The 15,096-nt window shown below is 43.2% G+C and overlaps 1 protein-coding gene and 1 long non-coding RNA gene across 2 annotated transcripts; one reads left to right on the forward strand and one right to left on the reverse strand.

The window, feature by feature from the left end:
• Window positions 1-7,006: 7,006 nt before the first annotated feature.
• On the reverse strand, window positions 7,007-8,075 carry LOC138928351 (uncharacterized). The gene is made up of 2 exons (XR_011444874.1): window positions 7,417-8,075; window positions 7,007-7,345 (listed from the first exon to the last, which is right to left on the reverse strand). It is a non-coding gene; the product is annotated as an uncharacterized lncRNA (long non-coding RNA).
• Window positions 8,076-14,249: 6,174 nt separating this feature from the next.
• MED21 (mediator complex subunit 21) lies at window positions 14,250-15,082 on the forward strand. Its single transcript, XM_017164241.2, has 2 exons — window positions 14,250-14,362; window positions 14,416-15,082. Exons 1-2 carry the CDS (start codon window positions 14,321-14,323, stop codon window positions 14,797-14,799), a joined length of 426 nt encoding a protein of 141 aa, XP_017019730.1. The 5' UTR covers window positions 14,250-14,320; the 3' UTR covers window positions 14,800-15,082.
• Window positions 15,083-15,096: the final 14 nt, after the last annotated feature.

Below are 15,096 nucleotides of genomic sequence, written 5' to 3' on the forward strand. Positions count from 1 at the left end.
ACAGTGTCTCGAACGGACAAGTGGAGCGTTTCCACAGCACTCTGGTGGAGCTTGATGCCTTAAAATCGATAAAGGTATCAGTGACACCGTGGAGCTAATCTTGCTGGCCACAGCCAGATACAATAAATCTATCCATTCGGTCATCGACAAGAGGCCGGCCGATGTCATTCAAACACAGTCGGATGAGCCGCTTTATGAGGTTCAGGATAAGATAAAACTTGCCCAAGATAAGCTCAGGAACAGGGAAAATGCTTCCCGACAAAACAGGGTGTTCGAGGTTGGCGAAAAAGTCCTGGTGAAATCGAACAGACGACTAGGCAACAAACTCTCCCCATTGTGTGAAGAGAAAGTCGTGGAAGCGGACATGGGGACCACAGTCCTCATTAAGGGGAGGGTGGTCCACAAGGACAACCTTAGGTAGACGAAGCTTGATCTTACCGACATTCGTCTGATAATTTTTACTATCTTTTTTATATTTTTTATTCCTAGCCACTTGGCATAGTTTTTTTTCATTTTTTTCTATATTTCTTTTCTTTAGCCGCTTGGCATAAGTTTTGTTATTATCATGGTTTTCACGTTCATTATTCATTTATACCCATTTTTATTCACTATGCTTTATTCTTTACACTTTGGTGGTGGGCTACCCCATTTTAATCAAACACTACAATACATCCAATATTACAGGTTCGCATTCATATCCCTGTTAGTCCTGCTTGCCGTAACAGCGGGACATGTCACCGACTACTCGCAGGCCAAGTATATTCCCATCATTGATGGTAGAATTCTAGTTTGGCAAGAATTAGCGTTCGTCACACACTCAGCAAATCTCTCGGAGTATAGGCGCGTGGTGGAGGAAACGGGTAGCATGATTAGCATGTTTCCCCATTCACATATGCAGAAACTTTTGAGCGTCGATGTAGCTCATCTGCGTGACCTGCTCGATTCGTTGGGCATCCATCACAGAGTAGCTAGGAGCTTAGATTTCCTAGGGGCAGCATTAAAGGTAGTGGCGTGAACGCCAGATGCGGAGGATTTTGAAAAAGTTAAACTTAATGAATTTCAATTAATAAATGCAAACAATAGGCAGATAAATATTAATAATAAAGTACAAGATCAAATTAATAATATCACTAGCACCGTCAACCAACTTCTGAGGTCGGCCAAGGGAGCCCAAATCGACTCGGGGCATCTTTATGAGATGCTATTATCCCGAAATAGAATGATTAGTATGGAGCTGCAGAACCTATTACTAGCAATAGCTCTGGCTAAAGCCAACATCGTTAGCCCCAATATACTAGATCATGCAGACCTGGAAGATATATGGATAGAAGAGCCCACAGATACCCCCATCAAAGATTTATTGTCCGTTGCTTCCGTCAAGATATTACAATCCGTTAACCTTTTGCATTTTGTTATCAAATTCCCTAAAGTCAAGTCAGCTTGCGTTAAAATCACTGTTTTCCCCGTGTCACATCATGACACAATGCTTAGACTGGAGGACCAGATCATTGCGGATTGCAGCGGAGAAATTCATACAGTCCAGAATTGCTCTGTAACAACGGGAGCCACTTTCTGTCGTCTGGCGCAAAGAAGATCATGCGCCCAAGAACTCCACGCTGGACGGGTTGCACACTGCGACATTCAACCCAGCGACCTGCATCCGGTCACCTTCGTGGACGAAGGTATTATCATTATCAACGATCGCCCGGCTCATGTGTGCGTGGACAACGGCACTTGCGTTCACCTGCGAGGAACCCACCTTGTCACCTTCGCCGAATGCGCCACGGTCAATGAAACCCGGTACGCCAACTATGGCGCGGCCCAAAAGAGGGTCCCAGGAGTGGCTAGCGCGCCCTCTCTCAATATCACCCTAGAACATGATATACTCAGCCTCCCTTACCTTCACCGCTTGAGTGAGCGTAACCTGGAGCATATTAAGAGATTCGGGGAGGATATCAACGACTATCATTCACATCAGATAGTACTAGTGGCAGGAGCCATATGCTGCGCGTTGATCTGCGTCGGCTTAACCTATCGGCGAGTCATCCAGGCCAGGAGATCTACGGCCCAGATAACAGAGATGATTGCCCAAATAGGGTCGGCCGAGGGCGGCCTTGTTCCTGAGGGGGGAGTAGTTAACTAACTCAGCCGGGCAACGGCAATGACCGTCCGCCCGAAAGCTCGCTCCGGCCAAACTGCTGACACAGCGTCTGGCCGGAAGCTCATGCATAGCCGGCAAGCACTACCCATTGGAGTGGCCGCTATGATATTCACTTTTGTTAGCTTTTAAGTTCAGTTCTGATTTTATATTCATACAATAAAGAGCTGCTGCTCAATTTATCATACTCCAACTACCGTCGTTAAAGATTTATCATTTGAAAACTTTCTGAGTCTCTAGGCCAGTAGTTAAAGAAGGGTAGTCCCCCTTCCAACGTAATCTTCATAACTTGTTTGGGAGATTCGTCAGCCAACCGGCTAGTGACTATCGCAGCGGACACGCCCCCTGCGCCCAGTGGATCATCTGCTGTAACTTACCTTGGAGAAACCTAGGCCAACCGGCCTGCAACATAGCGGCGAATATTATCACCCGCTCCCCTATCTATATCTGCAACTGCGAGGGACCGTCTGAGGGATCTCTATTGCCGCCGGCAATACACAATTGAGAATTAATATATCAATTAATTTGTATGCCGGCAAGAGTATTTTAATTTTGTGCATGAGGCCATTGAGCCAGACGCGGTAGAATGCTTGAGAAACGTCTAGAAATTTTGCGCTGCAATATTCTCGATGTTCGAAGGCTGTGCGAATTTCTGATGTTATTCTGTTAACTTGCTCTATAGTTCCATGCTTTTCTCTGAAGCCAAATTAATGAGCTGGGATGATGTTGTGAGCTCCCAGATAAGGAATTATGCGCTTTAGTAGGCATTTTTCAAATAACTTGGACAAGCATGATAGTAGACTTATTGGTCGGTAGGATGATGGAATCGTGTGGTCTTTTCCGGGCTTCGGTATTATTATAATTATAGATTTTTTCCATTTAGTTGGGTAATGGCCGAGACTTATGATCCCATTGAAGATTTTACAGATGACCTCAATAGCACAATTCGGAAGTTCAATTATCATTTTTTGAGTTATTAGGTCATCGCCGGGAGCCTTTTTCGGCTTCAATACCCTGATGACCTTCGTGATCTCGTTCGGACGAAATGATGTTGGAGTAGATTCCGTTTCAGTTTGGTTTTGCGGTAGTTCAAATGGATGTGCAGCAGGGTTCGGCTGGAAAACGCCCTGGAGATGTGAGGCAAAAGTTTCGGCTGCGGGCCCAACAACCAGATGATTTTCTAATCGGGGTAATGGTTTCAGTCGGAGAGCTTAAGTTTGGGTGAGCTCTCCATAAGGGATGCTTTGTGCTGGTTGGCGAGAGTTTCTCAATATATCTTAATTGTGCATATTCGGCATCATGCTTCAGGGCCCGGCTTAGTTTGCGTGTAGCATCATTTAGACGTTGGTTTGAGCATGGCGATCTATGGTTTTGCCACAACCGTCGCAGACGCCTCTTTTCTTGGTTAAGCTGTTCAATCTGCTGGTTCGTTTTGAATTTGATTTTTTGCACATCCTTCTGTTGTGGTGTTGAGATCCTGGCTGCAGTCACAAGTACCTCTTCCAGAGCGGAGGTGGTGGAGTCGATATCGGCTTCAGTATTGAGCTGGAGGGCTAGCTCTAGAACTCACATACTTTTTGTATTTCATCCAATTGGTTCTGTGCGACGTCAACCAGTGAGAGCGATCCGTAGTTTTTGGGCTTTGAAGGAGGGTTATCAACAGCGGCGAGTGATCTGAAAAAAGGTCCGGAAGGGCCTTGGCGTTTATTAGATTGCGTGGGATGTTTTTTGTCACCGCAAAGTCAATTAGATCAGGTATTTTTCTGGGGTCTGCTGGCCAATAGGTGGGGCTACCAGGGGAAACGTAGTCGAGTTTATTTCTCACATTGATGAGAGCGTTATACAGTTGTCTTCCCTTGGGGGTCACGAGGCGGGACCCCCAATGCGTATGCTTGGCGTTGTAATCTCCTGCAGCTATGAAACGATCTCCAAGAGAGTTGTAAAAGTCCATGAATTGGCCTTCAGAGATTGTAAAGCGAGGTGGGCAGTAGACAGCAGCAATGCAAAGGTTGCTGTTACCTGACTGCACTTTAATGGACGTAGCTTGCAAGTAATTTGTTGCAAACCTTTGGTGGAAGTGGTGTTTAATGCGTTCTCTGATAAGGATGCCGGTCCCGCCGTGGGCTTTACCGTCTGAATGATCTGTGCGGTGGAAGGTATAACCTCTTATCTGAAAGTTGTATCTGCTTGTGAGGTGCGTTTCAACCTGTAGCATGGCGTCGATGTGGTTTTCGTTTAGAAATTGTGTTAGTTCAAGTTTATGCCGTGAGACGCCGTTGACATTCCACGTGGATATACTTAGATTGGACATTGATTATTTTGACTGTTGTGCTACAAGCATAAACTTTTTATATACAATTTTCTTCATAGGAACAGTATTTTGTTATCGGACCAAAAATGGTATCTATTATATTTTATGTAGGTGTAATGATTTTTCGGCTAGTGGATTGTCAAAGTATTAAACTTGTATTATAATTGACTAATAGTCGTATGGAGCTGAAAAATCTGCAATTAAATCTGTAATGGATGCGGCAGTGTCATAATACTATCAGTGTAGTTAAGGCGAAAGCCGTTATTTGGTATTTAACAAGCAAACGGCATTTTAGTTTAATTATTAATTTACTTTATAGAGTTTGTTAAAAAAAAAACTGCTAGCAATACGTGTCAGTTTTACCGAATTTTCTTCAAACTATTTGATTACATTGGCTTCCGACCGAAATGTATAGTAATTTCTCCCGAAATTTCTTGCAAGCAAATTTTTCTTATGTTTACACTCCTTTAATTTATTAACATACAATCAGACCTGCTCCGGTAATCGAAAACGGCAAGATTTTTTCGTATTCGTTTTTGAAAACGAGAAATTGGTGCTCCGGTAATCGAAAACAAAAGATTTTTTCGATTTGAAAAACGGGCACCTTTTTCTGGCCGGAATGAAAAGTAAATGGCTTTTTTATATGAAAGCAGATCTTATTTACAAAATGAAAAAAAATAGTTTACTTAGTGGTCTATTGATGTTTATTCCACACCACCATAAGATCATTCTGGCAGGTAGTTATTTTATAGAAAATTTATTTTTGACCCCACCTCAGATTTGACAACAAAATTTTTGCCGTGTTCAACCAGTTTTCTCGTTTTGGCGCCAAGGTTGCCATATTGGTTTGGTGGTGGTGTAACGTGGTGTAACGAAACAGCCAGTTAAAAATACTTATAAAATATAAATTAATACATTAATAATTTTAAAGGACCGCCAAAATGGTTCTTTATAAATAATGCTATTTAATGTGATTACTTAAATGGTCCAAATTAACCAAATAATTATTTGAGACCACCGGAATTAAAACTGTGAAAAGTGTGGCAGCATCTTAGATGCCTAGATTTACTTAACTCTAGCATTTTTTGCCATTTTCTGGCTTATAAAAAGGGCAATTGTAAATATAATAGGCAGTACTTTACGTTGATTGCTTATTACCAAAAACACAAGTTAGCTGCTTGAGCAGTGAGAAACGATGAGAAAACGAAACCTTCCGATATCAGAAATTTGCCGAAAACCGAAGCAGCTAAAAACGAAAACAGTTCGATTTCGCCCAAAACGAAATAGAAAAAATTTTACGATTACCGGAGCAGGCCTGTATATCTCGGTATACCTTAGGGCCTCCGTGCACGTCTCAATCTTAGAAGACCTCAGGGCCTCTAAAAACATCTCTCTTTTAGAAGACCTTAGGGCCTCTACAAACTTCTCAATCTAAGAAGACCTTAGGGCCTCTACACACTTCTCTATTGTTAGAAGACCTTAGGGCCTCTGCACACTTCTCTATTGTTGGAAGACCTTAGGGCCTCCGCTCATTTCACTAACTTGAAAGACCTTAGGGCCTTCACTAACCATAGCCTAACTTGGAAGACCTTAGGGCCTTCACTAACCATATCCTAACTCGGGAGACCTCAGGGCCCTCTCTTGCCCTCTAGAAAACCCGGCCACACGGAACCCCGGCACGCGAGCGGACAGCGGACCCCAGTGCGACGAAACGCATCTCGGGAAGGACGACCCACTCCGAAGTGCAGCGAGGCTGAGCGGATATTCCTAATTACAGATCAAACCCCGTCTCACCTCTTTCTCTTATCTATCTTATCTTTCTCTTATCACCTCTTTTTCCCTTATCTACAATAAATCGATCAGTCCAAGTATAACCTAATTATCGGCCTTCTCCTCTGGAACCCGGCTCGGGAATTTCCTTGCAGCAACCACCCAGACAACAAATAAATTTCTGAGACGAACCCTGGCCATCCTTGAGCCACAGGAATGACTAACCGTCACAGTGGCGCCCGAGCAGATTGAAGTGGTTGCAAGGAACAAGCGGATTAGCTCGCCGAGTTAACGATAAGGTACAGGAGGGACAGAAGTCCGGCAAAAGATATTGTTCCTGCAGGAGCTTATGTTCCCGCCCCCCGCGACTCCGAAGCGCTCCCGCTTCTTCAAAGCTCCTCAGCTCGCTCTCTCGCTCCCGCTCTTCTAGCGGATGCTTCGGCTCTGGCCGATCGTCGCATCGCTGAGCGGCCGCTCCCGCTCTCCTAGTTGTTTGATCTCCCACTCCAGCTTGTACATTTTAATTCCTAATTAGAACTCGAATAAAGCGGATCATACGATTCTATATATATTGAAAATTACCACGCCCCCCCCCCGGCCTACTTTCTTTGCATTTGGTGGTGATTTTTCTCTTGCGCGATTTCGATATTTCTACTCCGGTGTTCTTTTCACTGACTGCGGCGCGGGAAGTGGTTTTTTTTTGTGCCTATCTGGAAATTGAAGGAAGTCTTCCCCCCTCGAGCCGAACATTTTGGTCCTCCAGAGCCGGATTTGTGGATTTTTGGATTTCCGGATTTTATTGGATTTTTGGATTTTTGGATTCCGGATTTTTTCCTTCCACACCAGCAGTTCTCGGCGTTTTATATTTTCCAAGATAAGTACGAATTATTCCGTCGCCCCCTCACTGCCGGTCTTCAGCAGTAGTCCGAACAATTAATTTCGGTCACTCTGCTGCAAGATTAATTTCCGTGTCGACTCCAAGAGCGAGTTTTCCTGACAACGGCAGTTGAGGAATTTTCCATTTCGTTTTTCCATTTCCTACATTTTGCAATTTTCAATCCGTCTCCGTTTTGATCGTCGCCATATTCTTTTTCGTCCGCTTTCCTCTACATATTGGCATATATCCGTACATCAATGTACAAAACGGTTCCGACAGAAAATTAAAATTCATACATACATATGTCCATACATCTGTCTACATAAAGACATTGATTTTATTTTACACAATATAAAAAGACAAAATTATTAAGATTCCGATAATAAAAAATTACAAATAATAAAGAATACAGTCCGCTGCTAATATATACACATATATTATTATATTATTCCATATTATATTTTTCTACATTCCACATACATTTACATACAACATTAAAAAAAATAAAGAGAACCAAGAAAATAAACCATAATAAATAAAGAATAAAATATTAAAACAAAATTTTATAAGCCAGTGTCCGTCTTTTTTCTGAATTTTATTGGTGCGCTATATACATACATACATACATAACCAAGAGCTTTACATTCTTTACAACGAACATTGAATTGAGAAAAAAAGTGCCAGGTGTTCCGATCCCACCATTCCGATCGAATTACTTTTTCCATACAATTAATAATTTTTTTTTTGTTAATAATTAACGAATTAATTGCGCATTTAATAATTTTTAAAGTTTTGCACGCGATAAATATCCGCGACCATCAAGGGTACTCCATATATTTTCTTTGCATTTATTGGGTTATTATTAAGTACGAAAATAATAAACAAGTCGGCAATTCCATTCCGCAATTATTTATACATATAAATAAATTTCCATTCTCGTCGCATTTGCTCCAGCTAATATTGGCTCCACTACAAATAATTTTTCGATTATCGTCGCATCTACGTCAAGTAAATTTTTTCCACTGTATTTACTTGCAATTCTGAGATTGTATATTTCCACCATCTACCATCCGAATTCTACGGCATATTCTTGCAATCCATATTTGTTTCGATTTTACCGTCTCACATTGCTACTCCTTCGATTTAGTTGACGGTACTGGGAGCAAATAATTCTACCATTCGAATTCTACAGCATATTCTTGCGAACATCCTTTATTTTGAAAATTCTGCTCAATCCAGCAGCTTCATTCACCTACTTTGTTGGTCACTCCTGCCTACTCCCTAAGGAATATAAATATGTCAGAAGGACAAAGGTCAATTCCCCTAGACGCAAGTCAGAAGAGGGAGATATCCAGAGCCAACGGCCCTCTAGATGTTGCTATGCTTGAGTTTATAGCAACTAGCAACCGTCTCATCCAATTTGAAAGCCAGATCTTTGCGGCATCCACTTCCAAGCCCAATTCATTCACATTAAAGATCCGTCTAGATCAGATCCAGTCCTTATGGGAAAAGGTTGAACGGGAGTATGAGACCGTTTCCAGAGCAGCTCTTCACGAGGGAAGTAGCGGAAATCTTCCGCTACTTCAAAATAAATACGAACACTATTATGCGGTGTACGAAAGATGTGCTTCCAAGCTGAGCGAAGACATTGACCGCGTGTCCGTCTCCAATTCACAGGCAAGAGCAGCTCCGCCACCAGAGACATTCTCGAGGGGCTGCGATCTTCCGCCATGCAATACAGGAATCTTCGACGGAGATTATCTGCGCTGGCCCACATTTCGTGATCTGTTTACGGCCATGTACGTGAACAATTCCAACTTAACTCCAGTGGAAAAGCTTTTCCACTTAAACGCCAAAACTAGCGGCGAAGCTCACGCCATCGTTACGAAGTCTCCACTGACCAATGATGGCTTCCAATCCGCGTGGTCAGCGCTTCACGATCGTTTCGAAAATAAACGCGCGTTAGTAAACAATCAACTTAGGAAATTATTTAACATGGCGTCCATTGAACGCGAATCCTCGGCAGCCTTGAAGGAGCTGCAAAATACAATCCAAAATTGTCTAACATCGCTGAGAATTTCCGGCCTTTCTACTGAGAATTGGGATTGCCTCCTTGTCTATTTGTGCTCCACAAAACTTCCGAAGCTGACGCTTTCATTATGGGAGCAATCCATCGAACAAAAAACCGAAATTCCTACGTGGCCGGAACTTGATTCATTCCTAACAGAGCGCTATAGAACTCTGGAAGCCATAGATTCTCTCCAGCCTACTGTGACACGTTTTCGTTCATCTAAACCGATAAGTTCCAACCCATCGCCACGAGTACTACAATCCTTTAGTACGAGGATTCTACATACGTCCAAAAGATGCGATTTGTGTTCTGCAGAGAACCATCCAGTGCGTTTGTGTCCACGCTTCCTTCAGATGACGATAGTCGATCGATCATCTTATATCACGAAAAAGCAGTTGTGCTTAAATTGCTTTGCAAGCGGTCATCCACTCCGTAATTGCACAAGCGCCCACAATTGTCTTACTTGTCACGGTCGGCATCACACTTTGTTGCATCCAAGCGACTCATCTTCCAGTGTTCCGATTCCTCGTGATGACACCCGACAAATATCTCCACCTATCCAACGGATTTCGTCGTTCTCTACACGAGTGACCAATGCGGCCGACTCCTTCAACTACTGGGTTCCATACAACGACGGCAAAAGCAGACGTTCCCGAGGTATTTCATCCTACCAATGCCGAGTCTGTCAAGGGAACCATCCTCTTCGGAAGTGCCACCGTTTTCTTCGGCTTGATGCGAAGAAACGGCTCCAGGCAGTCATCGACAGGAAATACTGCGTCAACTGCTTGGCCCACCACCATTCTGGAGGATCTTGCCGTAGTAACGACCGATGCCAGTCGTGTGGACAGGATCATCACACACTTCTACATGCCGACGACCGCTCAGCGACTCCAACACTTTCTCGAGCGAAGGACTTCTGATATTTTGCTGCGTATCCTCGCAAGGGGGGGAGAATGTTCAGGTCAGGAGCTTATGTTCCCGCCCCCCGCGACTCCGAAGCGCTCCCGCTTCTTCAAAGCTCCTCAGCTCGCTCTCTCGCTCCCGCTCTTCTAGCGGATGCTTCGGCTCTGGCCGATCGTCGCATCGCTGAGCGGCCGCTCCCGCTCTCCTAGTTGTTTGATCTCCCACTCCAGCTTGTACATTTTATTTCCTAATTAGAACTCGAATAAAGCGGATCATACGATTCTATATATATTGAAAATTACCACGCCCCCCCCCCGGCCTACTTTCTTTGCATTTGGTGGTGATTTTTCTCTTGCGCGATTTCGATATTTCTACTCCGGTGTTCTTTTCACTGACTGCGGCGCGGGAAGTGGTTTTTTTTTGTGCCTATCTGGAAATTGAAGGAAGTCTTCCCCCCTCGAGCCGAACAGATATAATACCGGAAATCGTAATATTCGAGGAAGAGGAGCAAAGACAGCAACTCGCCGGATCAGCGGTGAGATACAGAAGGGACAAAAACCCGGCAGAGATAAGACCGGAAAGCAGAGAAGAGGAGCAGAGCAGCGAGGAAGAACAAACAACAAGCGCAAAAGCTCGGATCAGAGCAGCGAAAAAGGAGAAACTAAACAGAACGATGGAAAAACGAGAAAAAAAAAGAAAAATGGAGTGGAGAATGGAAACAGAGGTGGTTGACCGAGTACGAAGCTGGGGCATCCGGTACCAAGGAACGACGAACCCACTGGAATTCTTAAACAAAATGGAGCAGTGGGCGTCCGGATACGGTATTCAGGAGAACTAGCTAATTCAGACCATGCCGTACAAATTGGAAGGAGCCGCCATTAACTGGTGGAACCAACTAAAATCAGTACATGGAAGCAACTAACGGCGGAACTGCTAGAGTACTTCCTGCCTCTAAGATATGAGGAACGACTGGAAACACAGATCACACGGCGGGAATCAGAACCAGTAAGGGAATACGCGATGGGACTAAGGAAGCTAATGCGATTGACGAAACTGTCAGAGGAGGAAAAGCTCGACCGCATATTTACCTACTGTAGAAGCAAGATCAAGCTCTACACGCGGAGATCAGGATTTAGGTCGCTGACAGAGTTCCTCAAACTAGCAGAGGAAGTGGAGGAGATTGAAGCAGCGGAAAACCAGACGCGATGCGGCTGGAAAGGCCATGCGGGTCTGTGGAAGAAACGACATCAGAAGAATGGAGTGCTGCAGAACAGGACCGGGAAACGCAGGAGGCCTGATAAAGCTGGCAGCTCAGGTGACAAGTCTAGAGCCAGCACCGGGAAAACAACTGATTTGTTTTGAATGATCACAGCAGATATCCAATTCGCGGGAAAAGCATTCAGCCTGACATTCCTGATACTGAAACAGGTCGCAGGCGGGATATTTTTAGGAATGGATTTCCTGGCTGCGGTGCGGGAAGTTGGAATTGGAAATAACAACCATAGAGGACAGGGAAAGTGAGGTGGATCCTGCAGCCAATGGAACCGACACCGAGATGCCAGAACCATCAGATGCAGAAATACAAGCGTTCCTGAAAAGTCAAAGGCAAGTATTCCAGGGGTTACAGGGAGTAAGTAACATTACGAGACACACGATATACTTAAAGGACGACAGACCTATAAGGCAACGGTATTATCCACGAAACCCAAAGCAACAGGCAATAATTAAGCAGGTGGACGAGTTGTTGGCGTTAGGGCTAATATAGCCTTCGCGCAGCCCATATAGCGCGCCAGTGGTACTGGTAAAAAAGAAAAACAACACGTGGAGGATGTGGATAGACTATCGACTATTGAACGAAAAAACGGAGAAAGACGGTTACCCGGTACCAAGGATGAATTAGATACTGGACCAATTAAGGGAAGCAAGTTTCATAATTACGATAGATCTATAATCAGGATACTGGCAGATCCCAATGGAGAAAAACAGCCAGCAATACACGGTGTTTACAGTACCGGGGCGGGGGCTGTTCCAGGATTGACGACAGCACCAGCAACATTCCAGCGGGCACTAGACACGATAATAGGCCCGGAAATGGAACCGTTTGCGTTTTCCTACCTAGATGACAGTGGTCATTGGACGGAGCAAGCGAGAGCATCTAAGGCGCGGTAAGTAACGTGGAACGGACCCACAGCGCCACAGAAAAGGAATGCCTCGCGATATATTGAGGCATCAATAAGTACAAGATGTACTTAGAGGGCAATTAATTTGGACGTGAGACGGTTCGTCAGGGAATGCCAGTGCTGCCAGCGATACAAAGTATCTCAGCAGAAAACAGCAGGCAAAATGTTGACAAGGATCGCGGATGCACCCTGGGAAACGATGTGTGTCGATTTTGTCGGATTTTGTCGTTGCTAGTGATAGTAGATAAATTCTCTAAATGGGTAGAACTTGCAGCAATCCGACAGGCAACCGCAGATGCGTTCTTAAAAATCTTTAGAGAAAGGGTAATAGCAAAAATTGGGGCGCTAAAGATACTGATCTCGGACAATGGGGTCCAGTTCACGGGGCGGAAAACAAAAACCGCTATGGGAAAATGGGGCGTGCGGCAACAATTTACGGCGCCGTACACGCCCCAGGAAAACCCAACAGAGCGCACCAATCGCACCGTAAAAACGATGATAGCGCAACTGGCAGAAGAGAAGCATAAGAAATGGGATGAGCACCTACCGGAGCTAATGTTGGCGTACAACAGCAGCACGTCCGAGTCAACCAAATTCAGCCCGGCGCAGCTGATATTTGGGAAGGAGTTAAGGCCACCAACACGGTTTTCGACGCCGTAACGGCCGGGTCAGGACTAACGGCAGAAAGTGTGGTTACCAGATGGAAGAGGCTGAGCAACCTTAGAGAAGAAGCCACAGCGAACATGCAAGAAGCAGCAGAAAGACAGAGGCAGTACTACAATTTGCGTAAACGAGAGTGGAAGCCGGCACTTACTTTCCAAGGCGGCGGACAAGTTCAACGCCAAACTAGCGCCAAAATATGACGGGCCATGGAAGGTAGGAAAATGCATATCCCCGGTAATAACACAGCATGGATCACGCAGGATGGAGCGACAACTTGACAAGAGCCAACAAGGTGACGCTGGTGGAACACAGCGCCTACAAAAGGAGGGAGGAGTGTGACGTACAACGCACAAATAAGTAAATATAAACATGGTATATATATATTATATATGTTAGAAATAGAATTAAGAGACAAAACACATTAAGTCAAAGAAACAAGGAAAGAATATATATATGTTAGAACTAGAATTAAGAGACAAAACATGAAGTCAAGGAAACAAAGAAAACATTAAGAAATACAGTAAACTGCCCGCAAGTCAAGAGCGCTAATTCAAATTCAAATCAAATAACGCGCCATAATCAGAGACAAAGGGTCACACTGGCCCAATAGGCGTCTGGCCACACTATTATGGCAAATTCCTTCGGGTGCGACAGCCACACTCGACCGCTCCAGAGCTCTATACATATAAGGCGAGCTTCAGCCCTTGGGAGGCACAAGATCATTCTGGCATGTAGTTATTTAAAAAAATATTTATTTTTGACCGCACCTCAAATTTGATAACAAAATTTTTGCCGTGTTCAACCAGTTTTCTCGTTTTAGCGATAGGCCGATAAGTTCACAGCAAAAAGTTATCGCCAAGGTTGCCATATTGTTGGTGGAACGATACAGCCAGTTAAAAATAATAATAAATTATAAATGAATACATTAATAACTTTAAAGGAGCGCCAAAATGGTTGTTTATAAATAATGCTATTTAATTTGATTACTTAAATTAACCAAATAATTATTTGAGACCACCGGAATTAAAACTGTGAAAAGTGTGGCAGCATCTTAGATGCCTAGATTTGCTTAACTCTAGCATTTTTTTTGCTTTTTCTGGCTTAGAAAAAGGGCAATTGTAAATATAAAAGGCAGTACTTCACGTTGTTTGCTTATTACCAAAAACACAAGTTAGTTCTAACATGAGAAACGATGAGAAAACGAAACATTCTGAAAGCAGAAATTTGCTGAAAACCGGAGCAGCTAAAAACGAAAACGGTTCGTTTTCGCCCAAAAGTGGTAATGCTTGAATAGTGGAAACACCTTGTTGTCTTCTATACTAGGAGCCGATAGAATATTTTATTTTATCGAAATAAAATACAGTGCAGTTTTGTTTTATTTACAAAGATGGCGGACAGACTAACGCAGCTGCAAGACACTGTCAATCAGGTATAAATGTTTTTAACATTTTTAAAATGCATGTTAACCATTCTATTTTGCAGCAAGCGGAGCACTTTTGCAATGCGATAGGTGTTATTCAACAAACATCTTACCCAAGTAAGTTTGCCAATTTCGACAGAACTGGATCCCAAACGCCAACTTCTAATCAACCTCAAGAGGATTATGCTCAGCTATTTGCGCAATTAATTGCAAGATGCGCCAAGGATATTGACACTTTAATTGAATCATTACCAAATGAAGACAGTTCCATTGAGTTACAAAATTCTAGCCTTAAGAGACTAGAAATGGAAAATCAAGAAACAGCGCTTCAACTTGAAATTGTGGTACAAAAAGGAGAGCTTTTACTGGATAAAATACAGTCAGCTTTAGAAAATATTGCTCAAGCTCAGTTAGACATGCAAACACATAAATCCAGTTTTCACTAAAACAAAATTTATTACTTTCTAAAATTAATAGTTTTTTCATAACTTATGTATTCTTAATGTTAATAATTTAAATATTTACAAGTATAGGTATATATATATATATATATGTATCTATATATTATTTAGACTGTTTGTAACTTAATATATTATCATTACTCATAAAATTACGCATTTGTCTCATTTTACAAAGGAATTGCAAGTAAAATAAATATAGCTAGTATTTGTATATATATGTTTGCGTCTGAGTAAACACAATAAATTTACATTTGTCAAAAACTTTTAACATACGCGTTTCAT

This window comes from Drosophila kikkawai, chromosome 3L, assembly GCF_030179895.1.
Source record: "Drosophila kikkawai strain 14028-0561.14 chromosome 3L, DkikHiC1v2, whole genome shotgun sequence".
Classification (NCBI taxonomy): Eukaryota; Metazoa; Arthropoda; class Insecta; order Diptera; family Drosophilidae; genus Drosophila; species Drosophila kikkawai.

What these genes read in the sequence shown, in the direction of transcription:
- MED21 (XM_017164241.2), top strand. Translation starts at nt 14,321, where the DNA reads ATGGCGGACAGACTAACGCAGCTGCAAGACACTGTCAATCAG. An exon ending in TGCAAGACACTGTCAATCAG is followed by an intron (nt 14,363 to 14,415) that starts GTATAAATGTTT and finishes TCTATTTTGCAG; the next exon opens with CAAGCGGAGCACTTTTGCAA.